The sequence below is a fragment of the Coenobita brevimanus genome, chromosome 102 (genome assembly GCF_032717465.1).
Source record: "Coenobita brevimanus isolate Jiangsu-jjx chromosome 102, ASM3271746v2, whole genome shotgun sequence".
Taxonomy (NCBI): Eukaryota; Metazoa; Arthropoda; class Malacostraca; order Decapoda; family Coenobitidae; genus Coenobita; species Coenobita brevimanus.
The window spans coordinates 33,653,273-33,676,573 of record NC_137055.1 but is presented as its reverse complement, the minus strand read 5'-3'; the positions used below and the strand labels follow the sequence as shown (position 1 = coordinate 33,676,573).

Below are 23,301 nucleotides of genomic sequence, written 5' to 3'. Positions count from 1 at the left end.
ACATCGCTCAGGGGTCAACTGCACAGTGCAATCATTGATATCCGCAGCAGGGCCCAATAGCAGAGCTGGTTTACCCCTGCCACATCATAATTGACCCATCCCCTTACCCACACCAGACCTGATCAGCTGATCACACCAAATGCAGGAGAATATCTGCTCAGGGCCGTGTCACCATTTTATTCATTCACAATTTCTCTCCAATCATTCCTATCACGTGCAGCCACTCTTTCCTGCTCTGCAGACATCTCTCTCGCATCCAACGCTCTCTTCACACTGTCCATCCATCTTATTCGTGGTCTTCCTCTCAACCTTACACCTTTCACATCTGATCCAGTTATCTTTTTCACCAGTCGCCCTTCATCCATTCTCTCCACATGCCCAAACCATCATAACACTCTGCTCAGCTCGGTCAGCCATCTCCCGCATATCTCCAGTTTTCCTTCGCATTTCATCATTTCTCACTCCATCCATATGTGTCACTCCACACATACTCCTCAGATACCTCATCTCCAGTACATTCAAACTTTTCCTCTCTGCTACACCCATATTCCATGTTTTAGCCCCATATAATGCAGTTGGTACCACTACACCCGCATACGGCCATCTCTTTACATTCATTCTAAGCGAACGACATCTAAGTACGTTTTTCATTTCTCCCATCACCTTTCCTACTTCATTGATTCTAAACATCACTTCTGCATCTATTCTTCCATCCACAGCAACATGTGACCTTAAATACTTAAAACACTTTACCTCCTCAAGCAACTCACCATTCAAAACTATACTCATCCTCCTATCATCTACCAGCCTCGTACAATCACTTTTCTCTTATTCTCATTTACTCTAAATTTCCTCCTTTCACACACCCTTCCAGACTGCTCTACCAGCTGTCTCAATCTCTTCTCTGAATCAGCCACCAGTGCAGTATCATCCGCAAACAGTAGCTGATTCAGATTCCACTCTACTATCAGCATTCACCAGCCACAAATCTACACCTAACACTCTCGCATTCACCTCCCTTACAACACCACCCATATGAATATTAAACAACCAAGGTGACATCACACATCCTGCCACAGCTCCACTCTCACGGGAAACCAATCACTCACAGTATTTCCCAGTCTTACATGTGCTGTGCTATTTACATAATAACTTTTGACCCCTTTTATTAACCTACCATCAAGTCCATATAATCTTAAAACAGTCCACAAAGCCTCCTTATCAGTTCTATCATATGCTTTCCCTAAATCCATGAACGCCCAAAACACATCCTTACCTTTCGCCAAATACTTTTTGCACACCTGTCTCACAGCAAACTCCTGATCCACGCATCCCCTCTCTGTCCTAAAGCCACACTGCTCATCACCAATCACTCCCCCCTGTACCCTCTGTAACTTTTGTCATAAACACCCTACCATACACCTTATGAATTTTATGCTTGAAAATAATACATATAAAAGCTGACATGAAGATAAAAGAAGAGTCAGTTGAATTGTTGAATAGCGTGAGATGGAAGCTGATTGGGATACAAGGCGAGACTACAAGTAGAGTGAGGTGCTGAATATGAATTGGTTACTGACATGAACAAGGGGAGACCCAAGTGATGTGCACAATAAGAAATGGATACCGGGTGCAAAGAGGTGGTGGTGGTGATGGTGGTGGTGGTAGGTGGTGGTGGTGATGGTGGTGGTGGTAGATGGTGGTGGTGATGGTGGTGGTGGTAGGTGGTGGTGGTGATGGTGGTGGTAGTGATGATAGTGGTGCTGGTGAGGAGAGTGATGGTGATTGTAATGGGGTCTATGAATGCCCGCGTTTCCCAGAGGTAAAGTGGAGATCCTCTATTGGCCTCTGTTGTAACGTGCGCGCATTTGGAGCGCGTGGGCCTGAGATCAAATCGCGGTCAGACCAGTGATTATTTTGTTAAGTTTCATTTCAGTTGTTACATTGGTTGACAGCAGTGTGGGATGTGAGGCGAGGTGAGGCTTGGTTGGTAATTTCATGTTGGGTAGCTGGCAGCGTCTTTGTCCTTACATCCCGGGGATGAGCTGTTCGGTATGGTCCACAGCGTCCCCAATGGTGGCCTCCAATGCTACGCAACTGTGCGTTCAAAACTCACCAAATTAATCACCAAGTGGAGAAAAGAGGGTTGTCATGGGGTCTATAAATGCCCACGTCGTCCGCAGTGAAAAGGGGGATCCTCTGTTTGGCTCAGTGGTAATGTGCTTACGTTTGGAGCGCATGGGCCTGAGATCGAATCTTGGTAAGACCAGTGATTAATTTGTTAAGTTTCATTTCAGTTATGGTGATGAGGGTAGTAATGGTGGTGGTAATGATAGTGGTGGTGGTGATGAGGATAGTAGTGTTGCTGTTGATGGTATTAGTAACGATCATGGTGGTGGTGCTGGTAGTAGTGTAGGTAGTTGTGGTGGTAGTGCCAGTGTTAATAGTGATGGTAGTAGTGGTGGTGGTGATGGTGCAGTGACCGATGCAGTGACTCATTCCTTTTTTCATTTTTTATACCATTCCAAATTAGAAGTTACAGGCGATGGTGTTAGAGTGAGGGAGTGTGGGCTGGTGTGGAAGAGTGTGATTCGTGGCCGGGTGCAATTCTAATTTAGAATGAGGTACCGGAGACTTCAGTGGCCTTGAGCAGCAGAGGAAGTTACCATCCTATTATATTTCCGTAGATTAATGGAAATCATAGAGTGCTGGTGATAATGAAACCACTCTTACCGAATGTAACTTTCTGTCTGTAATCCAGTTCTGGTTTGCCTCATCAGGAGCGTTGGAGTCCGAGTTAGGCTATTCAGGTCCGACATTTAAGGCAAGTATGACCAGCCACATTCCCTTGAGTGGCATTATGATTATGACCAGTGAAATCCAATGTAAACTCTTATGGGCCTCATTTGTTTGGAGCATCTTAGTCCACAAGACCACCAGGTGTCACCCTTTTGATACATTTTTTTAATACAGGTATGGGTGGAAGTAGAAGACGTAAATGACCACGTACCACAAACCGAAGAGCCAGTTTATCAGGTGTATGTAGCTGAAAACCTTCCCCCAGACACCCACGTGGTCACTCTTCAAGCAACAGACCCAGACCTCTCACCTGCAACCCTCACCTTCGCCTTCACCCGCGGCAACCACCTGGCGCACTTTGTGATCGACCCCAAGACAGGTGAGACGGAGCAGGGCCTAAGGGAACGAGTTGCCTAGTAGTTAGTTTGTGTTGCGATCAGCCTCAGTCCCTGCATCAGTATAAAATCGTATCGTTTGTAAAGGTTCCAACATGCTTGCATCATCATCGTCATCATCATCATCACATCATCATCATCATACTGGCAATAATAATAATAATAATAATAATAATAATAATATTGAAGAAGAAAAAAAAGACGTTTGTCTCAACGGCCTTAAAGAATATGTAATAAGTATCGAAAATCATCATCATCATCATACTGGGAATAATAATAATAATAATAATGAAGACGAAGAAGAAGGAAAAAAATACGTTGGTCTCAACGGCCGTAAAGAATATGTAATCAGTGTCGAAAATAAAATATGTATATTGATTTTCACGTTTCCCTATAATAATAATAATAATAATAATAATAATAATAATAATGATGATGATGATGATGATGATGAAGAACAGAAGTTTGTCTCAACGGCCTGAAAGAATATGTAATCAGTGTAGAAAATAAAATATGGATATCGATTTTCACGGTTCCCAATAGTAATAATAATAATAATAGTAATAATAATAGTAATGATAATGAAGAAGAAAAAAGACATTTGTTTGTCTCAGCAGCCTTAAAGAATATTATGTAATTAGTGTCGAAAATGAAATATGGATATTGATTTTCACGTTTCCCTTCTTCATATAATTTCATGGTGATCCCCCTGGAGACCCACTGCCAGTCATATAGGTCTCCCGTATAACGAGCGGAGGTCCATTATGCAGTGAAGAAGGTACAGAAGCGTCGATTAAATCCGCATAAGCAGGGAGAAGGGGGGAGGGACGAGGGTGAGGGGGCGAGGGGGGAGGGTGGGAAGATGAGGGGGCGAGGGAGGGAAGGGGAGAAGGGAGGGAAGGAGTCTGCCTTCACCTATTACCTGGACAAACCATTATAATTGGAATGATAACTTCTACAAGAATTGGGCATGAGAAATCAAGTCTCTGAAACATATACAGCAGTTAATAATAAAGAGAATACGATAGTTGAGAAGCAGTCATCATACATAGTAACGGTATCAAGGTAGATGATAAAAAATTACCATACATATATTGTATAGTAGAAATGCATAAAGACCCTGTAAAATACTGATTCATAATTTCCTCAAGAGTATATGCTACAAAATCACTGGCAAAAAAAAAAAATCACATTTATAAATTGATTAAAAGCACCACAAAAGATACTGTTATAAACTAATTTTATATACAGGAATCAACCAGATGTGGATATGTAATAACTCAGAAATGTGCAGAAAGGATATTAATGCCATCAGTCACAAAAGAAATGCAAGAGAGGTAGCAACATATGATTTTTCAATATTATACACGAAGATCGAACGCAGGGATATGAAAAAGTTGGAAAGGACAGTGAAAGTTGCTTTTGAAGGATTGAATAAGAATTTGATTGCAGTAGGTGAACACGAAGGACACTGGGTAAATAAAAGAGATGGCAAAAACTTGATGTTCTCAGAGGATCAGATAATAGATATGACAGATTACATGATAGAAAACTGCTTGTTTACTTGCAGAAATATGGTTTTCAAGCAGTGCATAGGAATGCCCATGGGAACAGATCCAGCCCCGTTCATGGCAGATCTATTCTTACATAGTTATGAATTCAAATGGATGGAACGAATGTCAAAAGTTCAATATTCAGTAGGGAAGAAATTTTACAAAACTAGACGATTTAATATCCTTAAGCAGTGATGGAGAAATGAATGAAAGGATAAAAGACATATACTGTATCTAGAAGCACTAGTATTAAATAAAGAAAACACCGACAGCTGCCAAGCAATTTTTTTGGAAATCAGTATCAAAATAGAAAAACGATTATATCAACAAAACTCTATGATAAAAGAGACAATTATAATTTTGAAATTGTATCATATCCAAGTTTGTTGGGAAACATACCTAGAGTTCCAGCATACGGTGTATAAATGTTTCAGTTGCCTCGGGTTGCAAAGGCATGTACAAATTTGGAAACCTTTATTACAAGAATCCAACAGGTCACAAGGTAAGTCCTCAGTCAAGGACTTCTCAAAACAGAATTACGTAGTATGTTAAAGAAAACGTATCATCGTCACAATAACTCCTTCAGACACTTGAAAGGAGAAATACACAGTCTTACGAAATAAATATTTGATACTACTATGGATACAATAGTCCCAGGACCATCAACAAGCAGAGAGTGCTCACGGGATCCCCCCCTGGCTCTGTAGCAGATTAAAATCAGCTATTACAAAAAACGATTATACCTACCAATTTGGACCCAAGTGGATGCGACTTAATCGACCACAACAACAACAAACTATTCCTCTCAGTTACAACAGCCAATTATATCTACCAATTTAGACTCAACTGGGTGTGACTTATTCGACTCTGACAACAACAAACAGTTCCTACCAATATGAACTCCAGTGGATGTGGCATGTTTGTCTTATCGTTTCATATTTGTGTGTGTGTGTGTGTGTGTGTGTGTGTGTGTGTGTGTGTGTGTGTGTGTGTGTGTGTGTGTGTGTGTGTGTGTGTGTGTGTGTGTGTGTGTGTGTGTGTGTGTGTGTGTGTGTGTGTGTGTGTGTGTGTGTGTGTGTGCGTGGTTACCTGATTGTTCTTACCGAATTTGTATCCTAACAGGAATCAGTCAAGCTCGCACTGTCCCGTGTATTAAATCACTTATCATACATATCCTTAAGTTTATGAATTGTTTTGGCACACACTATTTCATTCGGTAGTGCATTCCATTGATCAGTTGCCCTGTTAGGGAAACTGAATTTCGTTACGTCTTTATCACCTCTCTTTTTTTTTGCATTTTTTTGCAGTGTCCTATTGCTGATGTTTCCCCATAGGTTATATACTCATTTATGTCTATTATCTCTTTCCCTGAGACACATTTATGTAGCATAATCATGTCTCCTCTTTTCCTTCTCTCCCGTAGTGTTGGCAGATTCATTTTTTCTAGTCTGTCTTCGTAGCTTAGATCCCTTAAGCTTGGTACCCATCTTGTAGGGGTCCTTTGAACTTATTCAATCTTATCTATATGTTTCTTGAGATGAGGATTCCAGACAACTGATGCATACACCAGGGTTGGTCTGTTGAATGATGTTATTATCTTTCACAGTATGTCTTCATTTATGTATGCAAATGCTACTGCAAGCAATGTATACATGTCCCGTACCTTCTCACTGATGTGGTCATCCAGAGATAGTCTGTTATTGATAATCACTTCTAGGTCCTTTTCTCTTTCTGATATGTGTAGGGTTTTACTTCCTAACTTGTAATCCAATCTGATCTTTCTCCACTTTTACCTGACTTAATTACATGACACTTGTGCACATTGAATTCCATTTGCCATTAATCGTTCCATTCATGAAGTTTATATAATTCTTCTTGTAGTTCTCTACAAGAGTCTATGTTAGTAATTCTCCTTTGTATTTTTGCATCACAAGCAAACATATTTAGATAGCTTTCATTTCCAATGTTATTATCTTGTCATTTATGTTAACTAAAAACATAATTGGTGCCAGCACTGAGCATTGTGGAACTGCGCTGGTCACTTCCCTCCATGATCAGTAATTTTCCCTTAGTACTGTTCTGATTTCCCTTTTTCTGAGAAAATTTTACATCCAACAGTACAGGTTTCCTTGGATTCCTCCTTGATGGTACAGATTCCATGAAAGTCTTTGGTACGGTACTCTGTCAGATCTGTCTATCTCCAGACACCTTAATCCCGTACGGGGTGGCCACAAACAAATCGCCTCCACGTCACCCTGTCCCCCGCCATTTCACTGCCCTGCTCCCATTTCACACCCTCCTCTATAATATACCTCTCCACTCCATCGCTCCACCTCATCCTTGGCCTTCCCCTCCATATGTCCCCCTCCACCTCAGTCACATACACTTTCCTCATCAGTCTCTCACTCTCCATCCACTCCACATGGCCAAGCCACCTCAGTGTGTTTCTCCTAACGCTTCCTATTACATCCACATCCACACCACAACACTCTTTCACATCTTCATTTGTCAGTCTGTCACTCCATGTGACTCCACAGGCTCCTCTCAAATAACTCATTACCACTGCTCTCACTCTTGACTTGTGTCTCTCCAACAACGTCCAAGTTTCACTTCCATACGTTAGAGCTGGTATCACAATACTGCCATGCAATAACTTTTTCATTTCCCTGTTTCAAATCGCTGCCTTCAGGGAACAAGCAACTTTTCTTCCTTGTTGTACCCTTTCAAGCACTTCACCCTCCAAACTTCCATCCTAACTCATCACACTACCCAAGTATTTAAACGTACTCACATTTTCCATTTCCTCATCATCCAACCTCACTGTACATTCACTGACTTCACCTCTCTGAAAGACCATAACTTTACCCTTCCCTACATTCACCTTTAGATTCCGTTTCTTACACACTCTCCCAAACTCATCCACCAAGCCTTGCAGCTGTCCTTCGTCTTCACCTAACACAGTATCATCTGCAAACAACAGTACAGGGAGTTTCCAAACACTGCCCTCTCTCACTAGGGCCAGTCCAACATCCACTGCCCTACCTTGTATTTCTTTTATAACCCCATCCATATACAGATTGAGCAACCATGGAGACATGACACATCCCTGTTTCAGCCCAACCTTCAAAAAGAAAAACTCACTCAGTTCACTATCCACACGCCTTGCAGCCTTAGCACCCTCATGCATACTCTTCACAGCATTCAACAACTTCCCATCTACTCCATATATTCTTAATACTTTCTACAATCCTTGCCTATCCACCCTATTATATGCTTTCTCCAAATCCATAAAGGCCGCATACAACTTCTTTTCCTTCTCTAGAAACTTTTCCACTAAATATCTAAGAGTGAATATCAGAACTACACAACCTCTTCCCTTCCTAAAGCCTCCCTGTTCTTCTCCAACTAATTCCTCTGCTATTTCCCTAACTCTGTCAATAAGTATCCTACCGTATACTTTTCCTATTACATTAAGAAGACAGATGCCCCTATGATTACCACACACTTCTTTTTCCCCTTTTCCTTTGTACAAGGGAATAATTATACCGGATTTCCAATCCTTCAGGACTCTACCTTCCTCCCAGGCCAATCTGCAGATCTTCCACATCCATTCTACTACTATCTCTCCCCCATGCTTCAGCATTTCACCACACACTCCATCAATTCCTGGGGCTGTCCCCATTTTGACTTTCTTCATTGCTTCCACAACTTCCATCCTACTGAATTCTTCCTGTCTTCTCACCTCCCTCCTCCCAGCCATTCCCCAGCCACTTACACTCGCATTACTTTCATTCTCTGTGTTCTTCAATTCATTAAAGTCTCTTCATCTAATCGCTTTTTCTCCCTTCTCAACTAGTAATCTACCATTTTATCTTTCACTCCCCTATTAACTTCATTGCCACCCTGTCTGACTCTCTTTACCTCTTTCCAGAACATTTTCTTACATTCCCTCCACTTGACACTCAAATTCCTTCCAAAATCCTTATCCACTCTGTTTTTACTCTCTCTTACTAATCTTTTCACCTCTCTCTTCCTTTCTATATATGACTCTCTCTTCCGTCTCTCAACTTCTTCCACGCCCCTATTTCTCATGCATTCATTATATGCATTTTTCTTTTGTGCCACAGCCTATCTCACCTCATCATTCCACCATGCTGTTCCGTGCACCCCCTTTCGTCTTCTCTTCACCCTACACACCACCTCATATGCTGCGCATATTTCTTCTCCGAATATCTTGCACACACCTTCCACGTCCCGCATCTGCTTCAGTTCATATTTACCCAATCGTTCCTCCACTTCTCTCTTATTTTCTGCCTTTTTCTCATCCTCTTGTAACCTTTTCACTCTCCGTGCATCTACTTCCTCCCGTCCTTCCCTTCTCCTATTTCTCCATTTTACTAGGACCTTGATACTGACCACCACTTGGTGGTGGTCAGAAAGTCCACTCCCCCAACCTCTATATGCTCTTGCATCCATTACACATCTTTGCATCCTTTCATCCACACACACGTAATCAGTCATTGCCTTCCTTTCATTCAGTTCACCATCCACCCTTCTCATCACTGGCCATGTATACCTGTGGATCATTTTGTGCCTGAAGAGGGTATTGGCAATTAGCAACCCCCTCCTGGCACAAATGTCCCCTAAAGCACTGCCATTCTCCTCTGTCTCAGCATGCACACCCTACTCACCAACTACTCCATCCACCTTCACATTCCCTACTTTACCATTCATATCACCAATCAAAAACGTTCTCTCATTCCTTTCAAACTTTTCCATGCACACTTCCACATTTGTCCAGAACTTTTCTCTCACTCTGCTTATACAATCTTGCATTGGTGCATACACGCACACAATCGCCCACATTTGTAGTGCAACTTTCAGTCATACCCACACAATCCTTGAGCCAACTGATCCATACTCTCTTATATTCTCCTTCCATCTGTTACTCACAACAATACAGACTCCTTCTTTTGCCCTCTCATTCTCACCTACTCCTGCACATATACCCCATCCATACTCACATTCTCTCACACTCTCACCTCTCCATTTAGTTTCCTTTAACCCACATACATCCACTTTCACACCCTCAAGCACCTGGACAATCTCTCTGTCAAATGCTTTCTTGAAATCTAGATAGATACTGTCCAACCATCCTTCTCTTTTCTATAACATTTCTGCAACTCTATCGTAGTAGCTTAATAGGTTAGTAACACATGAGTTTCCTTTTCTAAAACCAAACTGCCTTTCTTTTATCTTATTGTGTTCTTCTAGATGATTTACCCAAACTTTTCTTATCAGCCTTTCTAATATCTTACAACAGTGTTTAGTGATACTGGTCGGTAGTTGAGTGGATTTTGTCTATTACCTTTCTTGAACAGGGGAACAATGTTTGCTTTCTTCCAAATATCAGGTACTTTACCTTGACTCGAGGATTCCTTGAATATTAACTATATTGGTCTACGTAACTCTTTCGCACATTCATGTAGTACCCAGCATGAAATTTCGTTAGGACCATTTGCTTTTCCTTTGTCTGATTTACTTATCTCCTTCTGTATATCTTTTTCTGATATTTGTATATTCGGTAATATTGTGGGCATGCATGTTCCATATCGCCTCTCTCAAAATTATTTTCTTCTGTAAAAACTGATTGGAAATTTTTATTCAGTGCTTCACAAATATCTTTCTTTTGTGTACAGTTTAGATGATCACTTCGTCTGGAATGGACTTTATTTTGTCTTTAAATTTGGTTTTGCCTCGGCTGTAGCTGTAAAATAGCTTCAGTTGATCACTACTTTTATTTATAATGTCCTCCTCCAACTTTTTTCGGACTTCTCTCCTTATCCTTGCATAATCGTTTCTTGCCTGTTTATAGTTATTATATGCCCTCTCACTATTGTGTCTTCTGTATCTATCCCACAACAAGTCTCTTTTCTCCTTTGATTTTTTATATTCTGTATTAAACCATTTCTTTATTTTCTTTTCTTCTTCTTTTTGCTGTGGGATGTAATTTTGGACTCCTATTTCATAAAGTTCGCAGAATTTTCTATAAATAACATGTAAATCTTGTCCTCTAAGCTCTTTCCCAATCTGTTTCTAAGAAGTATTTTCTTTAGATCATGGTAGTTTCCCTTTCTGTGTGTGTGTGTGTGTGTGTGTGTGTGTGTGTGTGTGTGTGTGAGAGACAGACAGACAGACAGACAGACAGACTGAAACTCTACCCTGTCTATTTGTACTGATATAGTCATTTTCACTTTCATCCCAAAACAGGTGAAAATCGGAGACTTTAGTGCCCGAAGACCTTAGAGCAGTTGGGTTAATACGAATTATGGGTACGAAAGAAAGAGAGAGAGAGAGAGAGAGAGAGAGGTTATATTTTATTGATGCCACTATCTCAAAGGTGATACAAGAACGTTGATGCCCTTAGACCGAGAGCAACAACCGTAGTGCGAATCATGGTTGCGAGACAGACCGACAGAAACTTCACCCTGTTTATTAACATGTACTTTTAACCCAAAACAGGTGAAATTCGGACTCTGATGCCCCTTGACCGAGAGCAACAGGCTCAGTACGAGTTGTGGGTACGTGTTAGCGACGGGCAATTGTCCTCCACGACTCCTGTCTACCTCTCCGTCACTGACACCAACGACAATGCACCGGAGTTCCTTGAGACACTGTATCGTGTCACCGTCCCGGCCAGGAGCAGGACTCGGCGGAGAGAAGCGCTTTTTAGGGTAAGTTGAAGCTGTTAAGGGTAGAAAGGAAGAATGTTGAATTATGGGGACCTTGAATGACGCTTTGTTGGCTTGGTGGACATGTAAACTGGGTGCTTTCCTTGTCAGTCACTTAAACACATGCACACACATCAAAGGAAAAGTTTCATTAGGGTTGGTCGATTATGCTAAGAGTGGAGAAAGATAGTATGTTAAAGTACTAGGTATGGAAAAGAAGATTTTGTTGGCTTGATAGCTATACGAACTGGGTGATTTCCTTGTCAGTTATTTTCACAACGCGAGCACATATGACGAAGAGAAGTGTTTTTTAGGGTAGGTCGAAGCTGCTGAAGGTGAGAGAAAGACGTATGTTAATGTGTAGAGACTGGAAAGAAGGATGTGTTGGCGTGATAGACATATAAATTACATGTTTTCCTTGTTTACGTTATAAACAGGGTGTTTTCCTTATCAGTTACTTGAACACATACACAAGTTGTGAAGGGAAGCTCTGTTTATACTGTAGGTCGAGAATGTTAAAGTTGTGGAAAAGTGGATTAAAGTAAAGGAATATGAACCTGAAAAGAACGGTTTGTTGGCTTGATAAACATACAAATTGTGTGTTTTACTTGTCAATCACATAAACACATGCACACACGGCGAAGGGAGAGTCTGTTTAGTGTAGGTCGATGCTACTGAGAGTGGAGAAAGGGGAACTAAGCTGCGTGGTAAGGGATCTAATGAGAATTTTCCTTGTCTTGAAACTAATATAGGAGTAGGTAGACACACACACACACACACACACACACACACACACACACACACACACACAGGGAGAACTGGAAGCATTCACACGTATACAGGCGTACTCACATTGGTAATACAGCACTGTCTTGGATATATTCGCTTAGTGGCAGTGGTAAGCCCATAGATCCTTCTTTTTGGATGTCTAGAGTTAAAACTGGGGCAAGCTGGAAGAAGTTAAATCTGAGTAGGTTAGAGTAGGATAGGATAGAATAGAGAAGTTAAATCACAGTAGGTTAGAGTAGGATAGGATAGAATAGAGTAGATTAGGTAACGTTAGTACAGGATGCGATAGGAGAAGTTAGGCTAGGATAGGTAAGGTTAGAAGGCTGTTAGGTCAGGTTTTGTTTTATGATGGATAGGGTAGTTTAGTTAGGTTAGGATAGGAGAGATTAGGTTAGGTCGTTGGTCAGGTTGTCAGATTAGGTCAAGCTAAAGTCGATTAGGTTTGATTGTTTCCGCAGGATAAATAGCGATAGAAGGGAAGGGTGTCGAGCAAAGGAAGGAGAGGGGAAGAGGGACAGAGGAAGGAGGGATATCGAGTGAGGGGGGGAGGATTGATGGTTGAAAAGTCGAGTAATGGAGGGAAAGGAGGGAAGGGATGATGGTAGAAAAGTACGATTAGGGCGGGAAAGGGAGAGAGGAGGGGAGGGATGATGATTGAAAAGTCGAGTGAGGAAGGGAAAGGGAGAAGAGGGATAGGATAGATCATGAAGTATTAGCAATGGGGCATCATACTTCAGCTCGGAACATCTTTAAAAATACCATCAAAAAGCTGCCAGGAAGCCATAGTCAGCGCACGAAAATACTGCCCAGATTTATGATGGTGGTCGTGGTGATGATGATAGGAAGAAGGAAAATTATTTCACTGTTATCGTGACTCAAAAGATTAAAGAGGGAATGTTGAAGTAAAAGGTGGGTTTGAGAGAGAGAGAGAGAGAGAGAGAGCATATATATATATATATATATATATATATATATATATATATATATATATATAATCATCATCATCATCATCATCATCATCATCCGGACCTCCTTTCCCACCCAGGACAGGGTGAGGAGTAGCAATGTCCAGACAACCCAAAATTGCCCAATCCAATGGGCCACGCTTCCATTCACTCATCATTCAAGCCCCCGGAATCCTGGCTCTATCGGATACGCCAAAAACATTCACCACGTTCTGTAGCTTCACATACCGTATCCGACAGAGTCAGTCTAGACGCTGCCACGTTAAAAAGGGGTGCCAAAAATCCCTGATCATGCATATCTCCTCACAAAATTCATCCAGCCAGCTCGATCTCCTGTCAGTTCCCTAGCCTCACCGACTTCCAAACCTCCCTTCCTCACACATTCATCCACCATATCTCTCCACCTTCTCCTTGGCCTACCTCGCCTCCTCCCTCCTTCGAATTCGCTCAGATATACCTTCTTCACCACTACATACATATATACATATACATTATATATATATATATATATATATATATATATATATATATATATATATATATATATAATATATACAGTATATATATATATATATATATATATATATATATATATATATATATATATATATATATATATATATATTATAGAGTGACTTTTTGTGATGCCCGGGGCAAGAAGGAGAGAGGGTAAAACGTGCATTAGAACCACAGTGTGTTGAGGGGGACTCTGGATCTGATTTCTGTTCTGTGTACCATTTGCATTTTTTTTTTTTTTTTTTTTTTTTTTTGTAATCAGGAAATTCTAATTTCTTGGCTAGGTTAAGGCTGTTTTCTTAGTGTAAGGTTAGGTTAGGTTGTTGTTAGTTTAATCTGCTAGGTTAGGATATCTGCCACCCGAGACCGTGAAGTAGCCAAGAGAAGAATGGCAGAGGTGAAACTTCATGGTAGATTTTAAAAGAAAAAAGTATTTCGGCACTTGATATTTTGAAAGTGTACGAAGTTTTTTAAAGTAATGTACAATAACTTTTCGCGAATATGACAGCCGGGTGTGAAGGGTAAGAGGTGTGAATGTTGAGGGTAGGTTTGCAAGAGGCAGACCGAAAAAGAACTGGGACGAGGACATAGACTGTGACCTCAAAGATAAGGGAATGAAGAGAGAAGCTGGTAGAGAAAGATCCGCGTGGAGAGCTTCTATTAGATGAGGAGAGCCGACCATGCAAGCATATTGTAGCCTTTATAAAAGAAACTCATCAAAAATCATCATCATGATCATCATCATGATCATCATCATCATCCAGACCTCCTTTCCTACCCTAGGGCAGGGTGAGGAGTAGCAATGTCCAGACAGCCCAAATTTTCCCAATCCAATGGGCCACGCTTCCATTCACTCATCATTCAAGCCCCCGGAATCCTAGTTTTATCGGATACACCAAAAGCATTCACCACGGTCTGTAGCTTCACATAAACGTATCCGATAGAGTCAACAAAACAAATGCGTATTAATATGTATCCCTTGCGTTAGCCATAGTACACTACGAATATAAGACGTCAGCTGTCGTTGGTGGGTTAATATCTTGGGTTAAGAGTCTTGCAGGCCTAAGCCTATCAAGTTCAAGTGTCTGTGGATGAAAAAGTAACGAGAGAGAGAGAGAGAGAGAGAGAGAGAGAGAGAGAGAGAGAGAGAAACAAAAGGAAGAGGGTGAGATGTGTGACCATGGACGCTCAGGTCAGGAAGGGAGAGGAGGGCAAACGCTTAACCTTTAAACCTCTAGCTACCATGTAAGAAGCGTATACTTTGGCCTGCAGTCTAATGGGTTCACGTTTAGATGAACCTGGAATTGTAACTACTAATACTTCGTTCTGTCTAACCCCAGACTTGTTCAGCATTTCTTGTTTTATTCTTACTTTTCCCGTTTTTTTTTTTTTTTTTTTTTTTCCGTCTCGGGATATGATTTTGGAATTGGAGAGGTTCAGTATGAGCTTCAGTAACCCCTATTTGTTGTGATAGTTCTCCTAACCTGAACAGAATCGATGGAATAGGAAGCATAATAATAGTAGTAGTAGTAGCGGTGGTGGTAGTAGTAGACGTAGTAGTCGTAGTAGTAGTAGTTGTAGTAGTAGTAGAGTCCAAGGTTCATTTGAAATGTGAACCCAGTGGAATGTAGGCTGAAGTCCTGCTCGTTTAGTCCGCCATCCTCCTTTAGGACCGATAGAGAGGGAACTGAATGACGTTTGTAAAACCGGCCAGTGGAGCCTTCTAGTTACATTGATGCCATCACGTGAAGGTGTCCCTCTCCAACACCATATCAAGCGTAAAACAGAAGATTTATGTCTTATTACAAGGGCTAATTTTGTAGGACTGTACAGTGAGCAACAGTAGTCATGTCGCGCTTTTGTCCGAAGATTAAATGTAACTCGTGAAACATTATGAACTGTCCTTATGACAGACGGCGGAATGTACCAGACGCTTAGCCCGTTAGCTTATGTTTTCACCAAATTTCACGACACGATTATTGTTGCATACTGTACCACCTTATGCCCGAATTATAGCCATCTCCCTTTCGGATAACTTTTTTGGAAGTCTTGACAGTAAAAATTCCCGAGGGGAACGAAAACGCTTAAATTCTTCTGTGATTACTTTTCCCAGGAAGCCAGAGAGAGGGGAATAAATATAGAGAAGGGGGGGGGAGGACGAGGGACGTGTAGGAAGTGGGGGGCCCAGTTAGCGGGAGGGAGGGAGGGAGGGATAAGAAATGACTATATAGAGGGTCCAGAAAGAGAGAGAGAGAGAGAGAGAGAGAGAGAGGAACAAGGAAGAGGTGTGTGATAGAAAATGGCTGGCTTCTCGAAAGGAAGGTAGAACAGAACAGAGAGAGACGTTATAGTCGGTTTGTTTTCATCTGACGGATTTGGGCCTCACCCACAACTTGCATACTATAATGAACTTTGATGAGCCTTAGCTGTGGAATAGTAATGAATCTCCTTCGTTTTGTTAAATCGAACTTCCCAACTGAGTAAACCGGGCCATCGTTCAAGCTGAAAGGGGATAGGGATCTTTGTCAGGTTAAAGTAAACGCACTGTAAGAATGGTTGGGAGGATGGGTCAGGTAGATTACAGACACGCACACACACACACACACACACACACACACACGTATACGTACACAGACATGCGACAGAAAGTGGAGTGGATGAGGCCAGTAGAAATGGTGGTTTGGGAAGAATAAGTATGTGGTACGGTCGGGGACAACGTATGCCAAAAATTTCACTTTTTCTGCTTCTCATTGTTCTTTGCTGGCTAATATTCCTAACCTGAGGGAGGCTGGGTTTGTTTCTCTGCATAATATTTCACCTCTTCTACTTCTAACTTTCCTCTTGTGGCTAATATTCCAAAGCTGAGAGGGGCTTGGTATATTTCTCTGATCATAGATGATTCTGATATGCGTCATTGAGGAAAGTGACGGACATGTCCTAAATGTGAAGTAGACGCAATGGAATAGTTGACCACCTTTTGTCCATGACCATACATAGGAAAGATGAATTAAAATGTGGGAGGCGGGTAGGAAACGCGGTAGGTAAAGGACGAGGTTAGTGGCAAAGAGGAGAGAAAATTTTAAAAAGTAGGGAGGAGGGAGGGGAAAAGTAAAAGTTAGCGGGAGGATGGGAATAGAGTGATGAAGGAAGATAGGGGGGAAAAATGTTAGGAAGGGGAGAAATTTGAAAGTAAGAAGGAGAGAGGGGAAAAGTGTGGTTTAGAGAGGAGGAAGGGAATAGGGCGAGGAAGGATGGAGGTAAGAAAAAGGGTGAGCAAGTATGGTGGAAGGTCAAAAGAATCATATAAATAGGAAAGGCTAGGTAGAAAGGGTGTGATTAAGTAAGAAGACGAGGAGTGATGTAGAAATGAAGGACGTGGATGACAGGGAGAGGGGAGTAGGATTGAGTGAGCGAATAGAGTGCGAGAGGAAGGAGGGAAGGAAAACGAACCATTAAAATAGTGAAAACGCAATGCAAATGGGTTAGGGAAGTAGGAGAAAAGGAACAGGAAGAATAGCGAGGAGGAGGAGGAGGAGGTAGGGACGCTATGCTAATGCTTTATTAATAATAATGCATAGAATATATATACACCACTCTTCCAGTCACACCATTTGCCGTTCGTGGGTAGGACGAGATTAACTTTTATCTAGATCTATCAAGGATAATAGAGAGTATAACCCATAAAGAATAAGGCAAGGATAGCTGAATTTATCAACCACTTCCTATCATATTTTTACTGTTTGTGGCCGGGACATAATCCACTTTCTCATAGATCTAGTAAAGACAGTGAGAACATATAATACAAGCCAACGAGAATTAGACAAGGATGGCACATAATAAATGACAATAATAATAAGGGCAGCAGAAAATTTTAAGGTAAAAAACATAGCACAAGGATATCAGATAATACATTCCGAGAAGGATAGGCCAAGGATAGCAAAAGCTTGTGTGTGTGTGTGTGATAGGATTCTTGTGTTTAGTTCTAAAAACAAGGGTAAGAACAGTAGCTGATAAGAATAAGACAAGGATAACAAAAACACATACTCTTTCTGCAACAACTGTTTACCTTTTATGTAAAGGACAGATTTTCCCCTAGGCTTACTCTGAACAAGACAAGGATAGCAAAGAACAAAAACCAACAAGAATAACAAGATAGAAGTGAAAAGACACACTTTCTGCAACAACCTTTTCCCATAGTGCATATTACAGAATTCTTGCATTTAGATCTGAATAAGACAAGGATAACAAAGAAAGAAGCCAGCAAGAATAAGACAAGGATAGCAAAGATACACTCTTTCTGCAACATCGTATCCCTCATGTATAGGGCAAATTTTCCTCCCATCCTGCCTTGATTAAGAAAAGGATAGCTGAGGACAAAAGCTAACGTAGAGTAAAACAAGGATACCAGAAGCACACACTCTTACTGCAACAACATTTTACCCTCGTGTATAGAACAAGTTTCTCTCTCATGCGGTTCTTACTTATGAATTTGCTCTCTCCACATACATGTTTCACTGTATGCTTGTGTACACTCTGCTAAAGATCGGATTGTATATATGTAAGTACACGTGTCACAAACTAGTGTGATCCTGAGCCAAAATAATAATAATACTTTTTGCTGAGATGTTGCTTAATGCTGAAATTTCACACTGCCTGAAATGCCTTAAATGAAAACCGACCGCTAAGAGCCGTATCATGGCTGAAGGAGATTTGGCGTCAGTTCTTTGTTAGTTATAAGTATTGCATGTTGCACTTTGATATTCCCTTTGGTGTTCTGTATATGTATCTTTTCTTTTAATATCGACGAAATTTTTATCATTAATATACAATGGTATATTAAGGCGCAGTGGGCAAAATACTTCGGTTGGAAAGACGTGTAACGAAATCTAAGCCAACCAGAATACAGCTCAATTTTCAGTCAATAATATCGCCCAGAACAGCCACCCATCCACAGGGCTTGACCAGTTCGCAAAGAGTATGAAATATTACGCTTGTCTTTTTTTTTTTTTTTTTTTTTTTTCTCGAGCGATTTTTGACATTAAGTGATAAATATCTTGTGTGCTTGTTTGAGAGAGAGAGAGGGGGGGGCAAATATATATATATATATATATATATATATATATATATATATATATATATATATATATGTATGTATGTATATCTTGCGTATGTGTATGCGTGCGTGCGCACAGTTGAATGTATGTGTATACTGTGTATATGTGGGCACTCACGTGTTTATATATGCCGGAAGTACACATGCCTTTCCCTAGTTCTGGATAAATGTGCCCTGCACTGTACTGTAATGTACTGTGCTCCAGAATCACATGACAGGCGAGTTGTGACATCTATTTACTTCCCACCTGACATCAGCATAAGAGTGCTGTGTTGGTTGGTTGCGGTGCCAGCTGTCTTGCCGTACTGCTTTCTTTATCCCTTCACTTTATGATATCCACCCACCCACATCCCTCAGCTTGTAGGCCGTATTCTCGTTAGTTGACCAGTTCCATCCGATGACGTTTTTATTTATATGGTTTAGTGGGTTAAGGCGCCCCAACCGGGTGTTGCCACATGAGGGTTTACATCAGGGTAGCCGAAATATGTTGTCCACATAATGCCACCCATAGAAGAGCGACTGTTCACCTTCGCCTTAGATAACGGGACTGGGTAGCCTAGTCCCGGTCCCTTACGGTACGAATCGGGGGGGGGGGGATAGATGATAGATTCTTGCTGCCTTCAGACAATTTTGTTAACTTTGAAGAGATAATTTAGAAACAATTCCCGTTAGTCGTCTTACAACCTGATTTTTCTCCCTGTGCTGAGTAAAATCGTCTGGAGGTAGCAAGAATGCAATTCAAATACGTCATCTGATTGAAGTTGAGGAAGCTCAGTAGCACCTCTTCCTTACGTATTTATTTTTGTGTATGGCCGCTTGATATTCTTTGTGTGTTATTTTTGCCTAATGCATAGATGAAATTATATAAACGCAGGTAAAACAATACAGGGTGTTCGAACACTTCAGCCCCCCTCCCTACCGTGCCTAGATGAAGTGAGAACCCACCCTCCCACCCAGTGATGCTACCTTTACAAGATTATTTTGTAGCCTTGTGGCATTACTGTCAAATCTTATGTTGAATCACCAGTTTGTTCTGTTTCAGATTGCTCTCAGCTAATGTGGGCGGGTAAAAGCGAGAAGAATCAATGAATGTGATGCATCAATGGCAGTCACTTTTCACATCACTAACAAGCAGCCACAGCTAGGTACCATATTGTGATCCTGGGTTGCTAGGTTTCCAGTTTTGCATGACAGTTATCCCCAGAATTGTTGAGGTACCTGGCAACCTAGGATCGCAGTGGCTGTTCTTTGGCGATGCGAAATGTGATTGCTATGATGCGTCACATCCATCGATTCTTCTCACTTTCACCTGCCCACAATAGTTCAGAAAAAATTCGATGTGAAAGAAAGCAAATCTGTTAATCAACATAAAATCTGACATATTTGATGTCAAAATGCTACATAATCATCTTGTATGTGTAACATTGGGTGGATTCTTGTTTCTTCTGGGTAGAGAAGGGGAGGGCTGAGGTGTATGAACACCCTGAAAAAAGGTGCGGTTTGCAAAATAAATCTCTAATGATCAGATGCCATTAGGAGAAAAGCTGTACGTTAGCTGGAGTTGTGTAAGTACAGTATATACAGTTTTGGTGATTTACCCTGCTTATTAAACTCCCCTAAGCTGACGAGAATACGTGCCAATGTCTTTTGTACATATTCCTCCTCTGTTTCCTTGTCCCTGTGGTGTGTTTTGTGGTGGTGGTGGTGTTGGTGGTGGTGGTGGTGCAGTCTGCCCCTGACGACGATGGTGATGGTGACTCGTGGGGGGAATGGCAATCCTTTCTACCTTCACAAATCACCGACCTGGACGACGCCTTGTTCAGGGTAAGAGGGCGAGGCTAGGTTACAGAAGGTTGTCGTGTGCACGCCAGCATGTCGCTCATGCCCTGTCTTGTCCAGTATAGTAATTGTAGTATCATGCATTGGGTGTCCATGGAAATGCTTAAAAAACTTCAGGATTTTTTTTTTTTTTTTTTTTTTTTTTTTTTGTTAATTTTGAATAAGGAAGTGTTCAATCAGCATAACGGTACCTTAGTTACTGATGATGACTTTATTGGTGAATTATGAGGAAGACAGTAATCTCCCAGATCATCAGTAATTGTAGTTCATTACGTAACTGTAGTTACTGATGACCTTTTTGGTGAATAATGAGGGAGACCATTTTCACCCATAAGGCCATCAGCAGTTGTAGCTTGGTAATGGTTTAGAATTAGACCAATATTGATTGAGTGTTTAATGCCCGAAATTAGCGCAATAATTGTAATAACTGAACTGAAAATTTAACAAATTAATCACACTGCCCTGGCCAAGATTCGATGTCAGGCCCCCGCGCTTGATAGGCGTGCACCTTACCACTGAGCCAAAGAGAGGATACCCCTTTTGCCTTTAAACAACGTCCCCTTGGTGATTAATTTTGTCCGTTTCGAACACAGGTGGGGGCGCTGCGGACCACACCGGACAGCTTATCCCCGGAATGTAAGGCTGAATACGCTATGAGCAACAACTTCATTGTCCTCTAAGCCTTGCCTCACATCCCTCACCGCTGCCAACCAATGTAATGACCGGACTGGAACAACAAATTAATCATGCTATCCTCGTCGAGAGTCAGTCTCAGGCCCCCGCGCTTCATAGGCGCGCACGTTACCACTGAGCCAAAGAGAGGATCCTCCTCCTTTGCCTCTGAGCAGCGTGGGCTTTTATACACCCAGTTACATAATAACTTGAAGATTATCACACATTTGATTGGAAACCTTACACCAATGACGCCGCCTTACAGGCAACCAAGGAGGCGTCCACATGGTGGGTTTTCCATTTATTCATTCTCCTGAAATTCACTTCCTTACGATCTAATTGGCCACTTCCTAGTTATGGGCCACAAGGAAATTGGAATTATCGACAGTGATAATTTTCATAGTATTAGCACAAATCATGCTTAAAATGAAAAATACTGTGTGAAAATAGCTTTGCCCTAATATCGAGACTTGCAGAATAAAAGTTATATTTCGACTTAGCCGTAAACAAGGAAAGTACAATACTGAAAGCCATCCATCTTTTCACAGTGTTTGAGAAATTGCTTATTACTTTATTTACAGCTAAACTGAAGCATAAAAATTTTCAGCAAATACTGGATATAATGGCAAAGCAGTTTTCACACATTCTATATTAAACGTAATTTATGTTTTTACTACAGGAATCATCATTGTCGATATTTCAACCTCCTTGGATCCAGACTCGCAAGTGGTCAGTTCTTTGTCCCCATCATTCCTTCCAACTTGGTGATTCTGATGTTCTGCTGGAATCTCACTTCCTAACCGACTGATTCTTCCTCCTATCCCATCCTTCCTTCTTATTTGTTGCTGGGTAGGTCGATAACAACATGAGTCTGATGTACTGTGGGAATCTTGCCTCACATATGCAATAGGAGGCAAAGCTTAGCAAAATGCAGCACTCTTGAACTCCAGGCAGCTCAGGTACCAAAGGCCTTAGCGGATCACTTTTGTTCGTATTCTGAGTAACATCGGAGGCTTCGTAACACATTTTCCTAACCGATTTATTGTCCTTGTTTACGTCTGAGCATTCTGTCACATGCTGCTTGTATCGTTTTTATATCCACATGCAAGAGAATAATTGAGGGGGGTAATGTGCAGAATCATCGCTGTTAAGTAGGTGCTGCAAATAATAATAATAAAACAGAATATGACACTTTATGTTCACTTTACAACCTGGACCACCTGGCCATTTTTTATTGGAGAACAGGTCTTTTGAACGACAGTTTTTAAAGCATATTTCATTCTCAAAATGATTGCATTGTTCGCTTGTCATGCATTGGATTTATTTCTGATTAGATAGCCCGTCTTTTGAACTACTGTACGATTTGGGGGCAGAATTCAGCCACGATATTAACCCTTTAACCGCGGGTGTCATCCCAGAATGACATTGCAAAAACTGGACCAAACCGCGGGTGTCATTCTCGAATGTTTGTGAATATTTTGAATACCCCGCGTTTTTTCCGTGCGCCAATTGTTTCAAGGGAGAGTAGCTATTAAGTTCTTTCACTCCAGCCGACCTCCACCTCCCTCCTCCCACCCCCCGGGCCCCCCACACCACCCCTGACCAACACGCATCAGTATCTGTCCAGCTGTGTGAGTGACAACATCGCTGATGTGGCAGTGAAGTGCAGGCAATTACAGTGCCTTTTACCTGCCTCAGTGAACACAGAGTGGGTGTTTATCGTATGTGCAGTGTTCATATATGTTTATAGTATTATTATCAGAATGAGGTTGGCATTTGGTAATGGTGTGTGAGCGAAAAATAGTGATTACAACACCGCTGATGTGGCAGTGAAGTGCGGGCAATTACAGTGCCTTTTACCTGCCTCAGTGAACACAGAGTGGGTGTTGATCGTATCTGCAGTGTTCATATATGTTTATAGTACTATTA

General features: G+C 41.4%; 1 protein-coding gene across 1 annotated transcript in view; it reads left to right on the top strand.

The window, feature by feature from the left end:
* LOC145415452 (fat-like cadherin-related tumor suppressor homolog) overlaps positions 1-23,301 on the top strand; it is a 693,356-nt gene that overhangs the window by 9,553 nt on the left and 660,502 nt on the right. Inside the window, exons 3-5 of the mRNA XM_080284728.1 lie at positions 2,974-3,178; positions 11,270-11,481; positions 20,590-20,685. Of these exons, the coding sequence (XP_080140854.1) occupies positions 2,974-3,178; positions 11,270-11,481; positions 20,590-20,685 (513 nt within the window). The remainder of the gene's footprint in view (positions 1-2,973; positions 3,179-11,269; positions 11,482-20,589; positions 20,686-23,301) is intronic.